Here is a 17,453-nt window from a genome sequence, read left to right as displayed (position 1 = left end):
GAGCTTGCCATTACCTGCTGTCGTCTCTCTCAGCTCTCGGTCCGATCTCGACTCAAAACGCACGACTTGTTATCTTAGAATAGAGTTTCCCTCTTGCTCTTTTCTCCGCTTAATAAACACGTTTTATTCCCTTATTCCGCATTTGTGTTGCTCTCTGCTTCATCCGCCTCTTCGCTCCGGGAGAGAGTCGGTTGGGAGTTTGTTTGCAGGTGTCGCCAGAGTTGTGCCTCCTCTCTGCAGCCGTGTCCTCTGGTCCAGCCCCCTCACACACACACAAACACACACACTGGGCTGCAGGAGTGAAGCCTGTCATCAAGGACACACAAACATTCCCATCAATATATTATGTCATACTTCATATCTGGTATTTCGATTTGGGCTACTGCATTGCACTTTAGAGTTTAGACTTTAAAGTCAGCTATAGTTTCAATTTCCTCCAATCAGAGACAAGCTGGAGTGATGATGTCACTTTCACCTATGCTCTATTGTAGTTTATTGGCTCTGATTGTACACAAAGAAGCAAAACACATTTTTGTAGTGGTGGAAAGTAACCAAGTAAAGTACTGTGCTTAGGTACCAATTTGAGCTACTTTACTTGAATCTTTTCCATTTTGTAACTTAATATATTTTAGCGGTAAATACTGAACTCCCCTAAATTTATTTTAAGCCCCCACAGCTTTAGGTAGGCCTACTATTTCACTCACACAGCATCTGATTAAGAAAGAAAGTGTAATGCATGGCATGAAAAGCAACATCAAAACACTGCTTGCACATAAATTTATCAGTAACAACAATGTAATTATACAGTTTGTGTTTGTCTGCTTTAAATTCATTTTGCTCATAATATTTCTGCACTTTTACGTAAGCAGAATTTTTATTTCAGGATTTATATGTACTTGTAAGTATTGTTACACCATGATATGAACACATATACTTGAGCAACATATCTGAGTACCTCTTCCATCACTGCATTTTTGGTGTCTCTGACTCAGGGAATGTCAGACTCTGAGATAATGTCATACATGAGGAATGTATTGGGTATTCTTAAATGCAGTTGTGATTACTTTCTCCTGTGATTTTGTGCTGTCTCAGTATTTGTCACAGCAAACAGATGGATTTAGTGTTTACTTACTGGGCTACAGCATTTGCTTGTGTCAAAGATGTTGTGTTTATTAAAAAGGATATACATCAGAAATTTAGTATTGATTAGTATGAGAGACATTTTATTATGATCATTATTTTAGCAGAGGTTGTGATCCTGACTTTTACTCTTTAGAATGCGTCAAGTTCCAGAAGTGCTGGATCCTACATTTCCCACAATGCAGCTCAAGTATTACTTTAGACTTTAGTTGTTCTTTTATCTCAGACATGTCAGGATGTTACGTCAGATCAGCTGATAAAGACGCGTCACAACCACCACCAAGTGACACTTCTGAGGAAGGTGGAAACGTGTCAAGGTATGTAACATCCTAACATGTCTGAAATAAAAGAACAACTAAAGTCATTATCAGAAACTAAAGACATAATGAACACCATTGAACCTACTGTCTTCTGAATACCCATTTCTTTAAAGTCCTACATCTCCAGTTGGTAACACAGTCTTTCTGTTAAAAAATCTCAAGTCTAACTAAGCCGACATAACCCTGATGACAAAACACTGGAGAACTCCTCGTGACTAATTAACTGAACGTCATGTGAAATCAGCAGTGTCCCTTTAAAGGAGCTATATGATGATCAGAGCATCAATGTGTTGTAATTGAGCTTCTCTGTTCGTTGTTGTGGTAGACAGTCCGGCCAGATGTGCATGTTAGTGCATGTGAGTCTCATGTGTGTATCCCACTGGCTACTCATCACCTCTGCTCTCCACCTTACTCATATGGCGCTTATCGCTAATATCAAGATGGCAGCATTGCTGAAGGTAAGCGTCCCTCGAGGTTCACACTTTTAGCTCTGTTAGCACTGTTGCTGTTGTTGCCACAGTAAAAATGGAACGCACCAGCAACTACTCTCTTAATATGTTCGATAGCTCTTTTAAGGTTTGGGACTAGTGGTCAGTGGCTGTGCGAAATAACCCAACACTGAAGGAACACCGAGTGCATACAGTAATATTGCCTAATTTTGATATCAAACAATGTTGATTTCACAGCAGTTCTGTCTTTACAAGTATGAGCTTCCAACTGACTTTCTATGAGAAATTGTAAAACATGAAACACAATACCCAAGACTATGTATCCAACTATTTTAAAGTGAGAATATGTCACTATGAATGAAGACACAACACATTCTTTCCATTATAAAGGAGCAGTTAAAATCATTGGTAATAAAATGCACTTTGATCAGTTCAGTACACTCAAAGGTTTTGCTGCAACAGACTTACTTGGTCTGGTATGACCAGTTTATGAATGTGTTTTAGCATTTACCATTATCCTATTGGCTCACTTTAACTGTGTTACTACATAACTATTACTGACTGTATACCTGTGATGTATATGTGACTAGTAAGCAATGAAATTCAGCAGCCGTCAATCGTGACCTTATAGTATTAGGAATTTTCATAAGTATATGATATCACTGCATCAGTTAGCTTGAGATTTGTGTAACCCATAATATATACAAATTATTTCAGGATTACAGATGTTTTGTTTTACTAAACTGAAAGTTTTTAATTCAGTCAAGTATACATAACTTGTGCACTGAGGAGAGAAGACAGCGCTGTTCCATATCAGTGTTCAATTTGCATGAAATACTTCACTTCCTAATGCTCTTCTGTTGGATAGAGATCTTCCAGGTCCCAGTTGGATTGTAACCATAATCACACACAGACGTCCACACAGACAAATGACAGTAACAGGAAGCCAGAGGAAGACTTTCCCACCCTTCCTGCTCCTGGACTTATCCCACTGACTGATAATGAGCAACAGATTAAGTATGTGTAATGAGGTCACAGCTGACAGTCTACAACAATATGGTCTTTTAAACACAGTCGGCAGAGTAAATCTCACAGTTTCTCCTGCACAGTGTTGTCTTGCTTAACTGGAGAGATGGATTATAGGCCATGTGGGAGAGGAACAAAGCCCATCATACTTGTAGCACTGAAAGTGAGACTGTGGTGCCATCTGTTGGCAAAAGTTTATCAGTGGTTAAAAACTAAATGGAGTTACAATACTGCCATCATGTGGAAGTTTTCCAGATAACATTCCACATGCAACATTTGTAATATGAGAATTGTTTTTCTACATGAATTGTTAAAGGTAAGCTAAAATGATGTCCACAGGACTATCTGATGTATTTTCTGCTCATCTTGTTTTCAGTGCATGTGACCCTAGATGGCGAGAGCAGCACACTGTGGAATTCATCACATGCTGTTAAAAGAAAGCAGCTGAAATCAGAGTCGTGTGTGATCTTGGATATCCACAGAATGAGGCAACTTCTTCAGTGCAACTGATGCTTTTAATTCCAAAGACCCCCTGGTGTCATCGCAGCGACATGCATGGACCATGACCCCTGACCCTCCTCACCAGAGGCTTAACAAACACACAAATAATCAGCAATAACTGCCTCTTTTTGTGCATGATGATGGGATTCAATCCAAAATATTGCAAAAGACTTTACCTTCAGCTGCAGTGGAGCAGTTGGTAAATGGCAAAGGCCTTGTTGGAACAAAATACTTTTCCCATGTTGACACTGTGGTACCTGCTTCTTCTACTGCAGACGAAGCCACTCAGCCATGTTTCATGTCTCCACTCTCCCAGAAAGCCTCAAAATAAAGACTACAGTCGGGTGGAGGCATGGTTAGATGAACCTGCAGGGACACTGTGGAGCAAATATGAGCTACTGGGTCCATGATAAACCTTGTCACCTCACCTCACATCCTCTGTGCAGTGTGTACAGTGTTCCTATGCTGGCTGAGGCTCCCAGATTTTCTGTGGTGTCATTTTATCAAACAAATTAATCAAACAAATCAATTTAGGATTATGCATCATGTAAGCACAAAATTCCAGTAATGAAGGTCTTAAAACGAACTTTGATAAAGGGCCTGTCTTTGAGACAGGTTAGGTTGAAAAAGCAGTACCCAGCTGAAAGTCCTGTCATGTCTGTTGGTAATTTGCTTTAGGAGCCACATTCTCATACTCCCAAACTAAGACACACAGGGAACCTGGTGCTTTCCGGGCTCCTCTGTATCATCCAAGTGGAAAAATAAAAGCATCACAGGTTTAGAGAAGACACATTCACTCAGTGAAAACACTAAAATGCTCCTTAGATAGGAAGCAGCAATGAAATGCCATGCTGTATAAACTGAGACTGAATTAATGATTCAGTCTTGTCATGATGAAAGCATATACTGAGTCACATTTAGTGTCTGTGGATATTGCTGTTCATTATTCTGTATTTAAAAATAAAACAACAATAAAATTAAATGATGTTAACATGGTTCATTCTTAGTTTGACCTCTGGGTCAAGATGGTGTGACCTGCAGTGACCTGGCTGTGTGTGTTCATCATTACAGTGATACATCAGGTGTTTCTGAAGCTCATACACATCACCTAATTATGGAAACACCTACAGTAGCCTATATAATCTCTCATTCACTCACGCACGCGCGCGCATGCACGTGCGCCAGTCAAAGTCATGGAAACAGAACGGTGGCGTTCTACCGAGGTCATATAAAAGCTGCACGCCTCTCCGAAATCTCCCCTTTGCACTGAGACTGGACACAAGTTGACCTGCGAGCCTTACAAAACCCTCAAGAAAACACTGAGAGATAACTCCAGCTGTACCTACCTGCTGAAAGATGGCGTCCGGACCCCCCGCGATGGAGCACCTGCTGGCCCGAGTCAGGCGGTGGATCACTTCCTTTGCCGGTAAGACATCTTTTAATGTCCTGTCAAATTTAGCCTTTTATTAATGTTGCTTAAATCATTGAAAGAGAATTTTAGTACAAAATTTGCATTTAATTATTGTAAACTGTTATTATTACTCTTATTATTACTATTGTTGTTGTTAGCCTGAGGTTATTATATCATTGTGGACTAAACTGTAACGGTCAATGTAATATTAGTCGGCCTGTTAGGAGGGTTTTGGTGATATTTGGCGTTTACTCGGTGTAAATATGATTATTATAATGTGGTGAGGGTGCCGCTATTTGAGTACACTCAACATGTGCTGAGTTTGGCGGGACAGGTGTGGAAGGTGTTAATAATTGTGTAGTGATTTGAAAACACTGTTAATATTGTTTGAGGAGATTGAATTGTCCATATATTGTCGGAGGTAAAGATGGCGACCGGGCCAGTTTTTGAACGATGCCAAAAATGAGTTTATCTTGTGCGCCATGGAGACGATGGAACGTTTAGGAGCAAACGTCAACACGTCAGCACGTGCAGGTGGAAACAAACCAGGGCCCGCTCCTCTGTGTGGATACGCGAGGTTGCTGCTTAAAATGTATCCGGAGATGTTGTCGGGTCCTCTTAAATAAAAAAAATTGATCACATTAGTGAACTAATTTTCACAAATTCCTCAAAATGCGTGCGTCATTGCGCACACAGGTCTGTGCGCTCAAACATTTTGGCGATGTATGTCGCAACACGACAAAACTGTGGCCTGTTCTGACTCCTGTTATACTAGTCTGAGTTTTATTGTGGTTTTAAGAAACAAGATGTGTTTCAGAGGCAAAGCCAGGAACACTTTATTTGGACAGTTTGTCTACAGATAGTTTATAGAGTATTTGTAACATTTCAGCAGCTTATTAGTTAAAATTCAACAATTCATCTGTTTTACTTATCTAAATAATAAATGTGACAATTTACTACATACTGTCAGAGTAATTTAGTTGAACTTGAACTATTCAATCAACCCATGCTGCACAGGTTGAGTGAAAACAAAGTTATTCTGACAGTATGTGGGTATGTTCATGAATTGTCATATATATGTCACAGATGTCACACAATACTGGGTCACATGTAAACTATGAAGGAGTGTCTATACTGATTATATTCCAGTGCTTGTGAATGTTTCAGTCTGTTTTATGAAGTGGAGAGTGTAACGTTTTTTAAATATATAAAATATTTTTTCTTTCTTCAGTTGGCTCCCTGTGGCCTCTGAGCACTGTGCGCCCTGTTGCTGAGAGCCCCCCCGATGACCCAGTCCCTGTCGGGGTGGATGTAGTGGACAGACTTCAGGAGGCTGAGCCTCAGGGTGGTAATGTAGAGGGTGAGCAGCACCTCCCACCTTTCCCTGCATACTACCCTGCTCCCTATCCTGTTCCCTACCCTGTTCCCTATCCTGTTTATTACGCTTATCCCTACGCTCCTTACCCCTACCTCTATGCTCCTCCTGCTTTCCCTGGTGCTGCTCCCCATCCTTTTGCTGCTCCCTATGCTTTTCCTCCTGCTTTCCCTCATGCTGACCCTCCTGCTGCTCCTCATCCTTCGGCTGCTTCTGCTGATGCTGCTCCTGCTGTCCCTCCTGCTGAGCCTCATCTTAATCGCTATGGTGAATCCATTGATGACGCTGTTGAGGCTATTCTTGCTAGGAACAGGTACGTGGAACCTGAAGAGGACGGGGAGTCTGACATCGACGTTGTTGGACTCGAGGACGAGGTCGAGGTTCCTGGCATCAGCTCCTCCAGGAAGAGGACCAGAGACGACCACGACGGGGAGGAGTGTGATGCGAAGAGGCAGCGGTGAGCTGAAGAGAGCGACTCAGATTGACTCCACAATGAATGAGCTGAATATCATTCTTGAAACATCGGAGCAATCACACATCTGCCCCTCATATCTTCCACATCACACCCCGTGGCAGCCTTTCCATGGCAGCCTTTGCATCTGGCAGGGCGGCCAACACCTCAGGTAGCGTCTTGCAGTGGGGCTTTTTTAGAGTATCTCCTCGTTCTTTGCACGGGTGATCAGTCGACTTTTCTTACATCCTGAGGGCCGGCCTTTGCGCCTGGCAAGGCCGGTGATGCCCCAGGTAGCCCTCGCGTCTGGCAGGGCTGTCGACAACACTGTGCATAGCAGCCTTTGCGTCTGGCAGGGCTGAGGAAGACAAAGCTGCCTCTGCGTCTGGCAGGGTGGTCAACACCCCAGGTAGCGTCTTGCACCGGGGCTTTTTTAGAGTATCTCCTTGTTCTTTGCACGGTAGATTGGTCGACTTTTCTTTCATCCTGAGGGCCAGCCTTTGCGTCTGGCAAGGCCGGTGAGGTGAGGGCTGTTGACAACACTGTGCATAGTAGCCTTTGCGTCTGGCAGGGCTGAGGAAGACAACACTGCCTCTGCGTCTGGCAGGGAGGTCAACACCCCAGGTAGCGTCTTGCACTGGGAATATTTGGAGTATCTCCTCATTCATTGCACGGTAGATTGATCAACGTTTCTCCCATCCTGAGGGCGGACCTTTGCGTCTGGCGAGGTCGGCAATGCCCCAGAAAGCTCTCGCGTCTGGCAGGGCTGTTGACACCACGTGCATGAAGCATTTGCGTCTGGCAGGGCTGAGGAAGACCAAGTTGCCTTTGCGTCTGGCAGGGCGAAGAACCTTCAGTTTTGTCAGCATTCTAATGAAAACTACACTCCTTCTCACAGCAGCAGTGGGTCGTACTGATCAGTCTCCACCTAAAGAAACCCCAAAACATCCAACGTTGGCAAACTCTGTAGAAACATGGGACCAACAAAGCCCCCCCAAAAAGTAGTTTGGTTAAAGTCTGCCCAACATTAAGCACTCACAATTTGCTTCCTAAACATCCTTCTCCAGAGGCCAAACAATAGCTTCAGTCACCCACACATCACACCCCCAGTGAAGCTGGCAGCAGTCCCATCCAGATCAACACTGAAGATGTCACTGAAGACCACTGCACTGACAAGATGGAAAAAAATCCTGCAAAATCAAAGAGAAAAAAAGGCACTTCACTCTTAGATCACCACGACTTACAGTGCATCAGACACCTAAAAAAAACCCAGAACATCCGACATTAGCAAACCTCATGGAAACACCAAAGCCCCCGAAAACAGTTTAGTTAAAGACTGACTAAAATTAAACATTCCTAACATTATACTTCCTAAGCATCTTCTCCCAGGAACCAAAAATTGCCTTAATATGGCCACAAAAGGTAAAGTATAAAATACATTACATTCATAATATTCAATAATTCAAAGACTTATTGTCTCACTAACCTTTTTTTCATCTTCCTAAAGTCTGATCTCACTCCACCACCTGAGCACATAGATAGCAGTGAATTTTATTGTGAACCTGTTTATCAGTTGATTACTTATTCATCAAAGATTGTTTTTCTGCCCTACTAACCATTTTTTTATATTCTCTCTCATTCCTCATGCCAAAAAAGTGAGTATGAGCTTTTGACTTATTTTGTAAAGCTGGTTTTCCATGTTAACATAATTTATTTAATAAAAAAAAAATTGAATTTGTCTCACAAACCATTATTTCTCTTTCTCCACCACCTGAGCTGCTGCTGCTGTTCACTGTGGACTAAAAGGTGAGTTTGAGCTTCTGACTTATAGAAACATAAATAAAGTGATGTATGTTATTGTGTAAACTGGCCACATATGAAGCTGTTTATCTTTATATTATCACTTATTTTATGTCTTACTGTCAGTCTGCAGGATTATGTGCAGCTCCAACATTCACACAGGAAGCAGCAAAGAAGGAAGACCCAGACTCAGTGTTCCTGCAGCACATCCACAGTTACCTCGACATGACTGCTGGAGAGAAGTGGTCGTCTGTGTTTTAGTCCACTAAGTAAATATCTTAACATTACACAAATACCAATACAGCCACATATGCTGATGATATTTCTTATAGCTAATTTGTTGACATATATTGTATTATAGTCAGTGTGACAGATGAAGCCTGTGAATGTTTACTACACTAAAATAACCTGTGACAGATTAATAATGTGACATTAGAGATGATTCAGTCTGCAGGCCCACACTTAACAGTCCATCAGTACAACAGGATGTTAAATAACCTTGATGCTGACAGCAGACATTGTATTATATTTCCTTCATATATAACACAAAGATGTGTTTGTTGTTTCAGGGCAGGACTCCTCTTGTGTCCACGGGCTCCTGAGAGTGGATGTGAACCAAACCACATAGAGCTGTCCATGGAGCACTCTGTCACACTAATTTCTAAACTTCACTGGTTTACTGTTGAATTGAATAAAATCAACTCTCAGACATATAAAGTGACACCATGTATTGTGAGCTTTATTTTAACTTCAATGATGCTGAGTTCATGTGAAGCTTTTTAAATAGTGAATCAGTTGCAGGTGTCATTAAATGTATTAGTGGCTAAAATGCTGCTAAAACAGCTTCACCACCAGGAGTCTCTTTAAACAGGCAGCTACACTGAGTCATCTGGATTAATTTGTCATTTTAAAGCATTGACACATTCAAAAGTTCTGAGAAACTGTCAAAGATCAGGAAGAAGGAAGATGAACATATTGGACTAGTAAACATTCAGAAAGGGGAGCAGAAGCAAATGGAGGCATTCAGCCACTGCAGAATATCACACACACACACACACACACACACACACACACCTGTATAACAACACAATTCTGCTGCCATGTTTGTAATATAACATCACAGTTGACAGTTTTGAGTAATGTAAGTATCTAAGCATTACTTTGAGTGTGTGAGACAAACATAAATGATGCTTCCTCCACAATAAGACTAAAAGTCTATATCCATGCTGTGAGGATGTAGTGATTATTCATGAGAGGAAAAAACTCTAACATGGGTTTATTAACCTGAGGGTGGCATCAGAGGTACGACTGCCGCATGGTTTATCCCCTGTAGGTGGCAGTTCAGCTCCTGCTTAACTCCTAACAGGATGCTCCCAACATTCACCAGTCTAGTCCAGTCTCAGTTTGCCACAGTTTCAAATAATATTTAACATTTGTGCAACGGTGCTTCCTCCTGCAGTTCTGAGTTTGTGGGCCCTAAGCAGTCTTAAACTGACAAAGAACAACACACCAGGTTATAGAAACGGCAGGAAGTAATTGCACCTTCCTACACACACATATCTGTTCCAGAAAGCTCTGGAGCCTTTGCATTTTTACAACTATACTCATGTCTGCACTACCTCACCAAATTCCACACATCAGTGGTCTGCACATCTAATAGAGGATGCACTTCTTCCCCCAGCTGCTGATCCAGCTTTACATTGCAACAATCCAGTCTGTTCTCTGCAAGTCCACCACTGTATGGTTTGGAAAAACCACCAAACAGGACAGGAACAGACTACAACGGATATTCAAAAACAAAAACACACAGAGTTAAACTTAAGGTTGTTTTTTTCTTTTTAAATAAATTTAAACATTAATTGACCACCACATTTTTTGCTAAAAGTCTATAGACTGAGTATTAAACCTGCTTTTCTTTGGGGGGCATTAATATATTAGCTTATTGGGCATTAATACAACTATAACTTTTAAATACTTCATAATTCAATTTTCAGTTCAAATGTATTTTTTTTTAAAACGTTATGGGTTTTGTGTGTAATTAAGTAAAGACTAATACTCATCAATAATTATACTGTGTTTTGTGATATACTTTAATGTTAATTAATGTTGGATTAACGTGAAATTTCTTGAAAAGTGTAAAATGTAAGCTGTTCATTTGCATTTGCGCATTGTTACATTTTTGACACAGCTGATATAATCAGCACACTATATTAGAGGGGTGTTTTTGTTTTTATAAACTTTGATAAAGTATCATAATAAATCAAATGTAATAAGACGACCTAAAGACAACAATGCACACAGTTTGGGACGGTGTTATCTAATGTTATGGTACATGATAAAAGGAAAAATACACCAGCAGCAATGGAAACAATAAGCAGAGGCAGAACAAAAATTGCATCTGTTCTGTCTGAAATACATTTTCAACTGTAAGCCACATCCGTATTAGCTGAGGTGACTGTTAAAAGCTCAGAGCAGACTATTAACTACCCTACTATCAAGTATTTTATCAGTCAATGGATCAATGTATCAATCACTCCATCAATTTGTGCATCAATCCCGTTGGTGCGACTAACGGAAGGTTACGCTAACAATAGCTAGCATGCTAACTGATAGCTAACAGACACTTTATTAGGCATTTATTTTGTGTGTACGGATCATGTCTAAAACCTTTGTAAATGTGAAGACGTTCCTCCTTTCCCAGCAAAAGCACGCTATCCAAGGGTTAACCCGACACCGGAACGAAAAAGAGGGAGGGTAATATTGGATGCACACTCTTGTTGACGCGATCCTCTTGCGCATGCGTACACACATCAAAACATCGAGTGAAAAGGGGTGACCGCGCCTGGGGATAATTTAATAAAACAATGCCTTATCGGGTGAGAAATGTCTTTATTTTTTCGAAACCCGTGCTTTATGTGTTTCTTTGTACAAATTAGTTCCCCACGTTTCGTATGTGCGACTAACGGGAGGTATAGGATAACAATAGCTAGCATGCTAACTGATAGCTAACATGCTGTTTACTGGGCATTTAATAATAGAACCTGCTGCATTTAGATTACATCATCAGCCAAAGTTAGGTAACGTTATTGTAAACTGTAAGAAAATACTGGTTTGTGTCTTTAATTTGTTCCCTTGGTTTCAGGCGTGCGGTGTCTTCAGTTTAATCTCAGTGTGACAGCTCGGTGAGTGATCAGAGGATGGACAACGTTACCGTGTCAGCCTCAGGTGGGACAGCAGAGGATATGGAGGGGATCTGTGTAATGCCGGATTTGAGTGCCATCAAGACTGAGCAGTCGATGGGTGCAAGTCCAGATGACACAGGCACCCAGAATGTTGCCATGGGCATCAAATTCATCCTCCCCAACCGCTTTGACATGAATGTTTGCTCAAGGTTTGTCAAATCGCTAAACGAGGAGGACAGCAAGAACATCCAGGACCAGGTCAACTCTGATCTGGAGGTGGCTTCTGTTTTATTTAAAGGTAAGAGCCCCGTTCATGTGTCTCTAAAGTTAACTTATAGTGTTTACATCTTGTCACAATGTCCAATATAAGAGGCTGTATCTTACATGAGCTCACTTATCTGATCATATTTTCCTTCTCTTTCAGCTGAGTGCAACATCCAGACCTCACCTTCCCCAGGTATACAAGTGCGCCATGTTTACACGCCCTCCACCACCAAACATTTCTCCCCCATCAAACAGTCCACAACCCTCACCAATAAACACCGTGGCAACGAGGTTTCTTCCACACCTCTTTTGGTGCATTGTAAGTATCACAGCTTTTTTTTAACTCCATTTATTTTAACGTTTCTATCAGAAATCAAATCAAAATGTTAATCTGTACATGCCTGTTTTTCCTCTCAGCTTTGTCCATTCATCAGCTTGCAGCCCAGGGTGAAATGGTGTTCCTGGCCAGCAGGATTGAACAAGGTAGGCAGCATATCTGGGTTGGCTGGTTGTGTTTTTTTAACACACACATACAATATTTTGTGATAACCAAATAAATAACTGTGAGTCTCCATCTTTGTGCTCCTGCAAAGCATAAGCAGGTATGGTGATAAACTATGTGTATTGATGGTGTTATTTGTCCTTTTGTATCATTTTAATAGAGACTGTAATCAATCTCCAAGATGAGGAAGGCTTTACCCCCCTGATGTGGGCGGCTGCACACGGACAAATTGCTGTTGTTGAGTTTCTCCTCCAAAATGTATGGAAAAGTGAACTTGAAGTATCATTCAGATCTTGTGGGTTTTTTATATCAGAGCATCCCGTCTCCGTTTATTTACTGGTCTGTATCATTCTTTGCTGTAGGGTGCTGACCCCAACCTCCTGGCCAAAGGGAGGGAAAGTGCATTGTCTTTGGCCTGCAGCAAGGGATACACAGATATTGTGAAGATGCTTATTGATTGTGGTGTAGATGTCAATGAATATGACTGGGTAAGAATGCAAAGCTTTTATCAGATCTTCACTAGAACTGGTTTTGTAGAAACTGATGTATGAATATAAGTGAGATCCTTTTCTCACTTTGTGCTGGGCATTCTAAGGGACAGTTCACCCCCAAATCAAAAATATATATTTTTCCTCTTACCTGTAGTCCTGTTTATCAGTCCAGATTGTCTTGTTGTGAGTTGTCGATATCAGCCGTAGAGATGTCTGCCTTCTCTCCAGTATAATGGAACTAGATGGCACTCAGCTTGTGGTGCTCAAAGCGCCAAAAAATACTTTAGAAAAACTCAACAGCAGTGCCTTTCTTCCCAGAAATCATGACACGGTTACTCAAGATAATCCACAGACCTTGTAATGAACATGTGTGTCAGTTTCATGTCATCCAGCAAACTTATCACTGCACAGAAGGAAGCATTCATCTGCTCATGGATGAGAGGCTTGTGCTTGTGACAGCATGTGATGTAAACATCAGTGGCATCCTCCCCAGCTGAGCTATAACATTCCTTAGCTCAGTAATGCTAGGTAAGCTGGCTGAAGACGCATGCCTCCTTCTGCATGGTGATATGGCTGGTGAGTGTAGTTCAGTAGAAAGAAAATAGTCCCTACATGAAACTACTCACATCAAGGTCTGTGGATTCTCTTCAGTAATCAGGTCATTATGTCTGCAAAGAGACATCGCTTTCAGCGTCACAAGCCGAGTGCCACCTTGTTCCATTTTATTAGAAGGCAGACATCTCTACAGCCGACACTCTGCAGCTCACATCAAAACAAATAGTAAATAGCATTACAAGTAAGAGGAAAATTATGCGTTTTTGACTTTGGGGGTGAACTGTCTTTAATGTTGGTCTTACTATCAAATATAATTCTATGTGGCGTGTTTGTTGGGTTTCAGAATGGAGGAGCCCCTCTGCTATATGCTGTCCATGGGAACCATGTGCGCTGTGTTGAAATTTTGTTAGGTGAGGACACATCTTTCACTGAAAGAAGCACATGTGGTCAGACATCCATCTGTGTTCATAGTTCTTAAAGGATAAGCATAGAAATTCTTATGTGTTCAGGAAATGTTAAGTGTCTAAGATATATCTGTGCAATAACAAAGTTTTTGTATGTTTGTATGTCCTCTAGAGAGTGGTGCTGACCCCACTATTGAGTCAGATTCTGGATTCAATGCAATGGACATGGCTGTGGCTATGGGCCACCGGAATGGTATGTGTAAATTAAACACACAGAGTAAACCTACATTTAATGCTTAAAAAACATGTAGGTACACACAGGCTGAGAACTGATGTTTGTCTTATGTGGACAATAGTATTTTCTCACAACACAACCAGTTTTTTTTTTTTTTTTTAAACAAATGCCTCCATATTGATATTGTGACGATATTGTTGGGCTAACTATTGATGCTTTTACACAAATATTTACACAATGAGATTTTTGATGATAAACATTTCTATTTTCTGGATGTAAAGGCTAAAAGTGAGTAAAGGCAAATAAAAGAACAGCTAGAACAGTCTGATAAGTTCAGAAAATTACATGACCTTCCGTAATACAGCCTTTAAAACCAGGAAAAGACAACACTTACGATATTATGATATCCAAAATCTAAGATGGCATCTAGTCTCATATCATGATTTTGATACAATGTCAATATGTCTCCCATAATTTCTGACATTGTTTAAATAAATTGTACAATTTAAAAAAAAAAAAAAATTAAAAATCACTAAAATATTTCTTGTTTCCTATTCATTACTTTCACAATCCTGTCAAAGATTACCCTTCATCCTCCTCATGAACCCCAAAGTGAGAAGCACTGATTAAAAGGAGGCAAATTGGATTTCCTTCATATGTACAAATATTTAGGGTTCACACGGTCATGGAAAACCTGGAAACGTCATGGAATTTCACAATTACATTTTCCAGGCCTGAGAAAATCATGACAGTTTTGGAAAACTCATGGAAATTTTGTAGTGTGTAATAAAATGATTACAGTAATCTTTCGTGGAGAACCTTCCAAGTAATGTAACATAATGGCACATTTATTTTCTGTGGCTGTCAACATATTGTAGCTCCAATGTGTCAATTTGTGACGTATTGTTTACCATCACGTACGTTTCTCCATTTTCCTGCCATGCTCTGATTCTCCCTTCATGTTTGCCGGCTACCTGAATTGTGTTTGAATAGTTTGAATCTGATATGTTTAAAAAAAAACAACGACAAGCAGGACAAGAAAAAAATGTTACTTAGTGTCCTTGAAAAGTCATTGAAATGTTTTGAAATTTTGTCCATGAGAATGTGTCTGCTGATTGTACTTTGATCTGAACAGGAAACAAGTTGTTGACAATGTGGCTGCTTCCAAGAATGTAAAAGCCTTTTCAGAAAAACAATCACTTTTCCTGCCAAATCTATCCTATCTAGGAGTGACAGGTGGCCATCTCCTAAAGTTTGATTAGTGTTAACTTTGAAATGACACACAGCTCTGTTCAGTAAAATACTGTTTGTTCCTCTGCTCAGTTCAACAGGTGATGGAGGCACATCTACTGAAGTTACTGATGGGAATCAGAGAGTGAACTGTGACACTTGAGGAAAACAAATACGGAAGGGACGACGCTGGGCTCTGGACAATCATGTAGCACGCCCAGGCTGCCTGCCAACAGTAATATATTAGTTCATTAAGTGACATTTCAACATCATGTCAACAGCGTCTTGTTGGCACGATGCACGTGACGTTTATATGCTACGAATTTACAATTTTAACCATCTTTCAAAAACTGTTTTACATTACGTTTCATATTGAATGCAGAGTTGCAAATCTGATCCGGAGACACTGAAAGATTTTCATGCTGCCAAATGGAGTGCAGTGTAAGATTGATTTTGGTTTAACCGAGCATGGAGGTTTTGAGTCTTTTAATATTGTATATTACATTACATGCCATCAGTGGCCATTCCATACTTTCCCCATCATGGCAAGTGTTTTTTAAATATAACTTATTAACCTTGATCAAAAAAGATTTTAAAAGTAAAGGAATATTCGTGTAATACAAATTGCCTCATGTTCATACTGTCAGGTCTTCACAGTGAGCACATTTCTGAGTCTCATTTTGCTCTCATGAGGACCACTGCACAGTGGGTGGACTGAAAATAGGCTCATATAGACTGGAATGCACACGGTTACAGACTGTGTTTTTATAACGCTGCCATATTGTTTGTTGATCCTGAAGATCTTTGTGTTGGTTGTTCCGAGTTTATTTATTTGAATACTTTAGACGTTGTGTTGTAATGTGATAAAACTCTCATATTGATGTAAGTCTGTTTTGTTTCTGTGTATTTATGATACTGATGTTCACTGATGTGTTGTGAATTTTAAACGACCTCACACCTCATTTTAATGTCCCGCGAGGTTACTGTGGTGCTGTTTGCCACTGTGTAAGGGTGCTTGTGTTTTATATCAGACATAAGTGGTGTTTCAAGAAATAACTTGTCCTGACCTCAGTATCACTCATTATGCTGTACAGATATTTATCTGATCACAAGTCAAAAAGGTAAAACCACTGTTTATAGTTGCAGAAATTAAGCTGTTATTTAATTAAAAGATCTTTTTAAACTGCAAACAGAGTCACAGTCATGGGGAGAGTACACTTTAGTTGCTGTTGAGTGCTGCACATAGAAGCAGGGGAGGGGTCTGTCAGTGAATGTAAAACTAAAGGACTTAATTATAAGCCAGGAATCTAATAACATGCTACTAGCGCTAGACATGTTTATTTCACAGTTGTGTGCTTATAGATTTTGTCTGCCTATTCACGATTATGTCACGTCTTCTTTATGTGTATCAACATCAATATACTTGACTGGAAAATACTTTTACAGGTTAGCTCTGTACATTATAGGGATAGCTCAGATCTTTTGAAGTGGGGCTGTATGAGGTACTTATCCATAGTCAGTGTATTATATCCAGTATATGTTAAGTCTGCATGCCCCCAGTTTGGAGGAGCAGGCAGGAGTACCGCCATGAAAGGTAAGTGATGTACTGTTGTGGATGGGGGGCAGCAACAAAACATATTTTAGCCACTTAAAAAAAAACACAATCTAACAGTTTAAAGCAGGGGTCTTCAGTGGTTTTCAGGCCAAGGACCACTTAGCAGGGACTCGCTGCTACATACATTGTATTAAACTGTGGGCACAGTGATTTAACGCTAGCTAGCTCACATGACTGCACAAGGATTCATGGGTAACAGGTAGCTTAGCATCAATGTTGTGTACTGTAAATTAAATGCTTTTATTTTTTATGATTAGGTCAGTTTATCTTAGCTTTTAGTATGTTGATTCATGTTAATGTGTATATTCAGACAGTTTAATTAAAAGAAAATAACTCTTAAAATTAAATAATACTTTGGTGGTGCCTCTGCAGTAACTGAAGGCCCCCTAACGGTTGCGGATCCCATCCTTGTTGATGACCCAGGATTTTAAGTGTATGCTATTTTTAGAGTATTGTCACTGACTTTACCTTGCTGTCAAACAGTGATTTCCTACAGGGAACT

General features: G+C 40.4%; 3 protein-coding genes across 6 annotated transcripts in view; 2 read left to right on the top strand and 1 right to left on the bottom strand.

The window, feature by feature from the left end:
- Nucleotides 1–278, bottom strand: part of arhgef28a (Rho guanine nucleotide exchange factor (GEF) 28a) — a 60,146-nt gene extending 59,868 nt beyond the window's left edge. For all 4 annotated transcript variants that reach the window (XM_049559965.1, XM_049559967.1, XM_049559966.1 and 1 more), the window contains exon 1: nucleotides 15–278. The gene's annotated coding sequence lies outside the window, so the exon portion shown is untranslated. The remainder of the gene's footprint in view (nucleotides 1–14) is intronic.
- Nucleotides 279–4,690: 4,412 nt separating this feature from the next.
- Nucleotides 4,691–6,775, top strand: LOC125878659 (wiskott-Aldrich syndrome protein family member 2-like). The gene is made up of 2 exons (XM_049560027.1): nucleotides 4,691–4,862; nucleotides 6,079–6,775. Exons 1-2 carry the CDS (start codon nucleotides 4,793–4,795, stop codon nucleotides 6,681–6,683), a joined length of 675 nt encoding a protein of 224 aa, XP_049415984.1. The 5' UTR covers nucleotides 4,691–4,792; the 3' UTR covers nucleotides 6,684–6,775.
- A 4,467-nt stretch (nucleotides 6,776–11,242) lies between these two features.
- ankra2 (ankyrin repeat, family A (RFXANK-like), 2) lies at nucleotides 11,243–16,217 on the top strand. The gene is made up of 9 exons (XM_049560020.1): nucleotides 11,243–11,349; nucleotides 11,616–11,953; nucleotides 12,080–12,238; nucleotides 12,337–12,402; nucleotides 12,582–12,679; nucleotides 12,784–12,909; nucleotides 13,811–13,877; nucleotides 14,044–14,124; nucleotides 15,430–16,217. Exons 2-9 carry the CDS (start codon nucleotides 11,671–11,673, stop codon nucleotides 15,483–15,485), a joined length of 936 nt encoding a protein of 311 aa, XP_049415977.1. The 5' UTR covers nucleotides 11,243–11,349; nucleotides 11,616–11,670; the 3' UTR covers nucleotides 15,486–16,217.
- The last annotated feature ends 1,236 nt before the right edge of the window (nucleotides 16,218–17,453 follow it).

Source organism: Epinephelus fuscoguttatus, linkage group LG18, assembly GCF_011397635.1.
Source record: "Epinephelus fuscoguttatus linkage group LG18, E.fuscoguttatus.final_Chr_v1".
Taxonomy (NCBI): domain Eukaryota; kingdom Metazoa; phylum Chordata; class Actinopteri; order Perciformes; family Serranidae; genus Epinephelus; species Epinephelus fuscoguttatus.
This window is presented reverse-complemented; position numbering and strand designations above follow the sequence as displayed.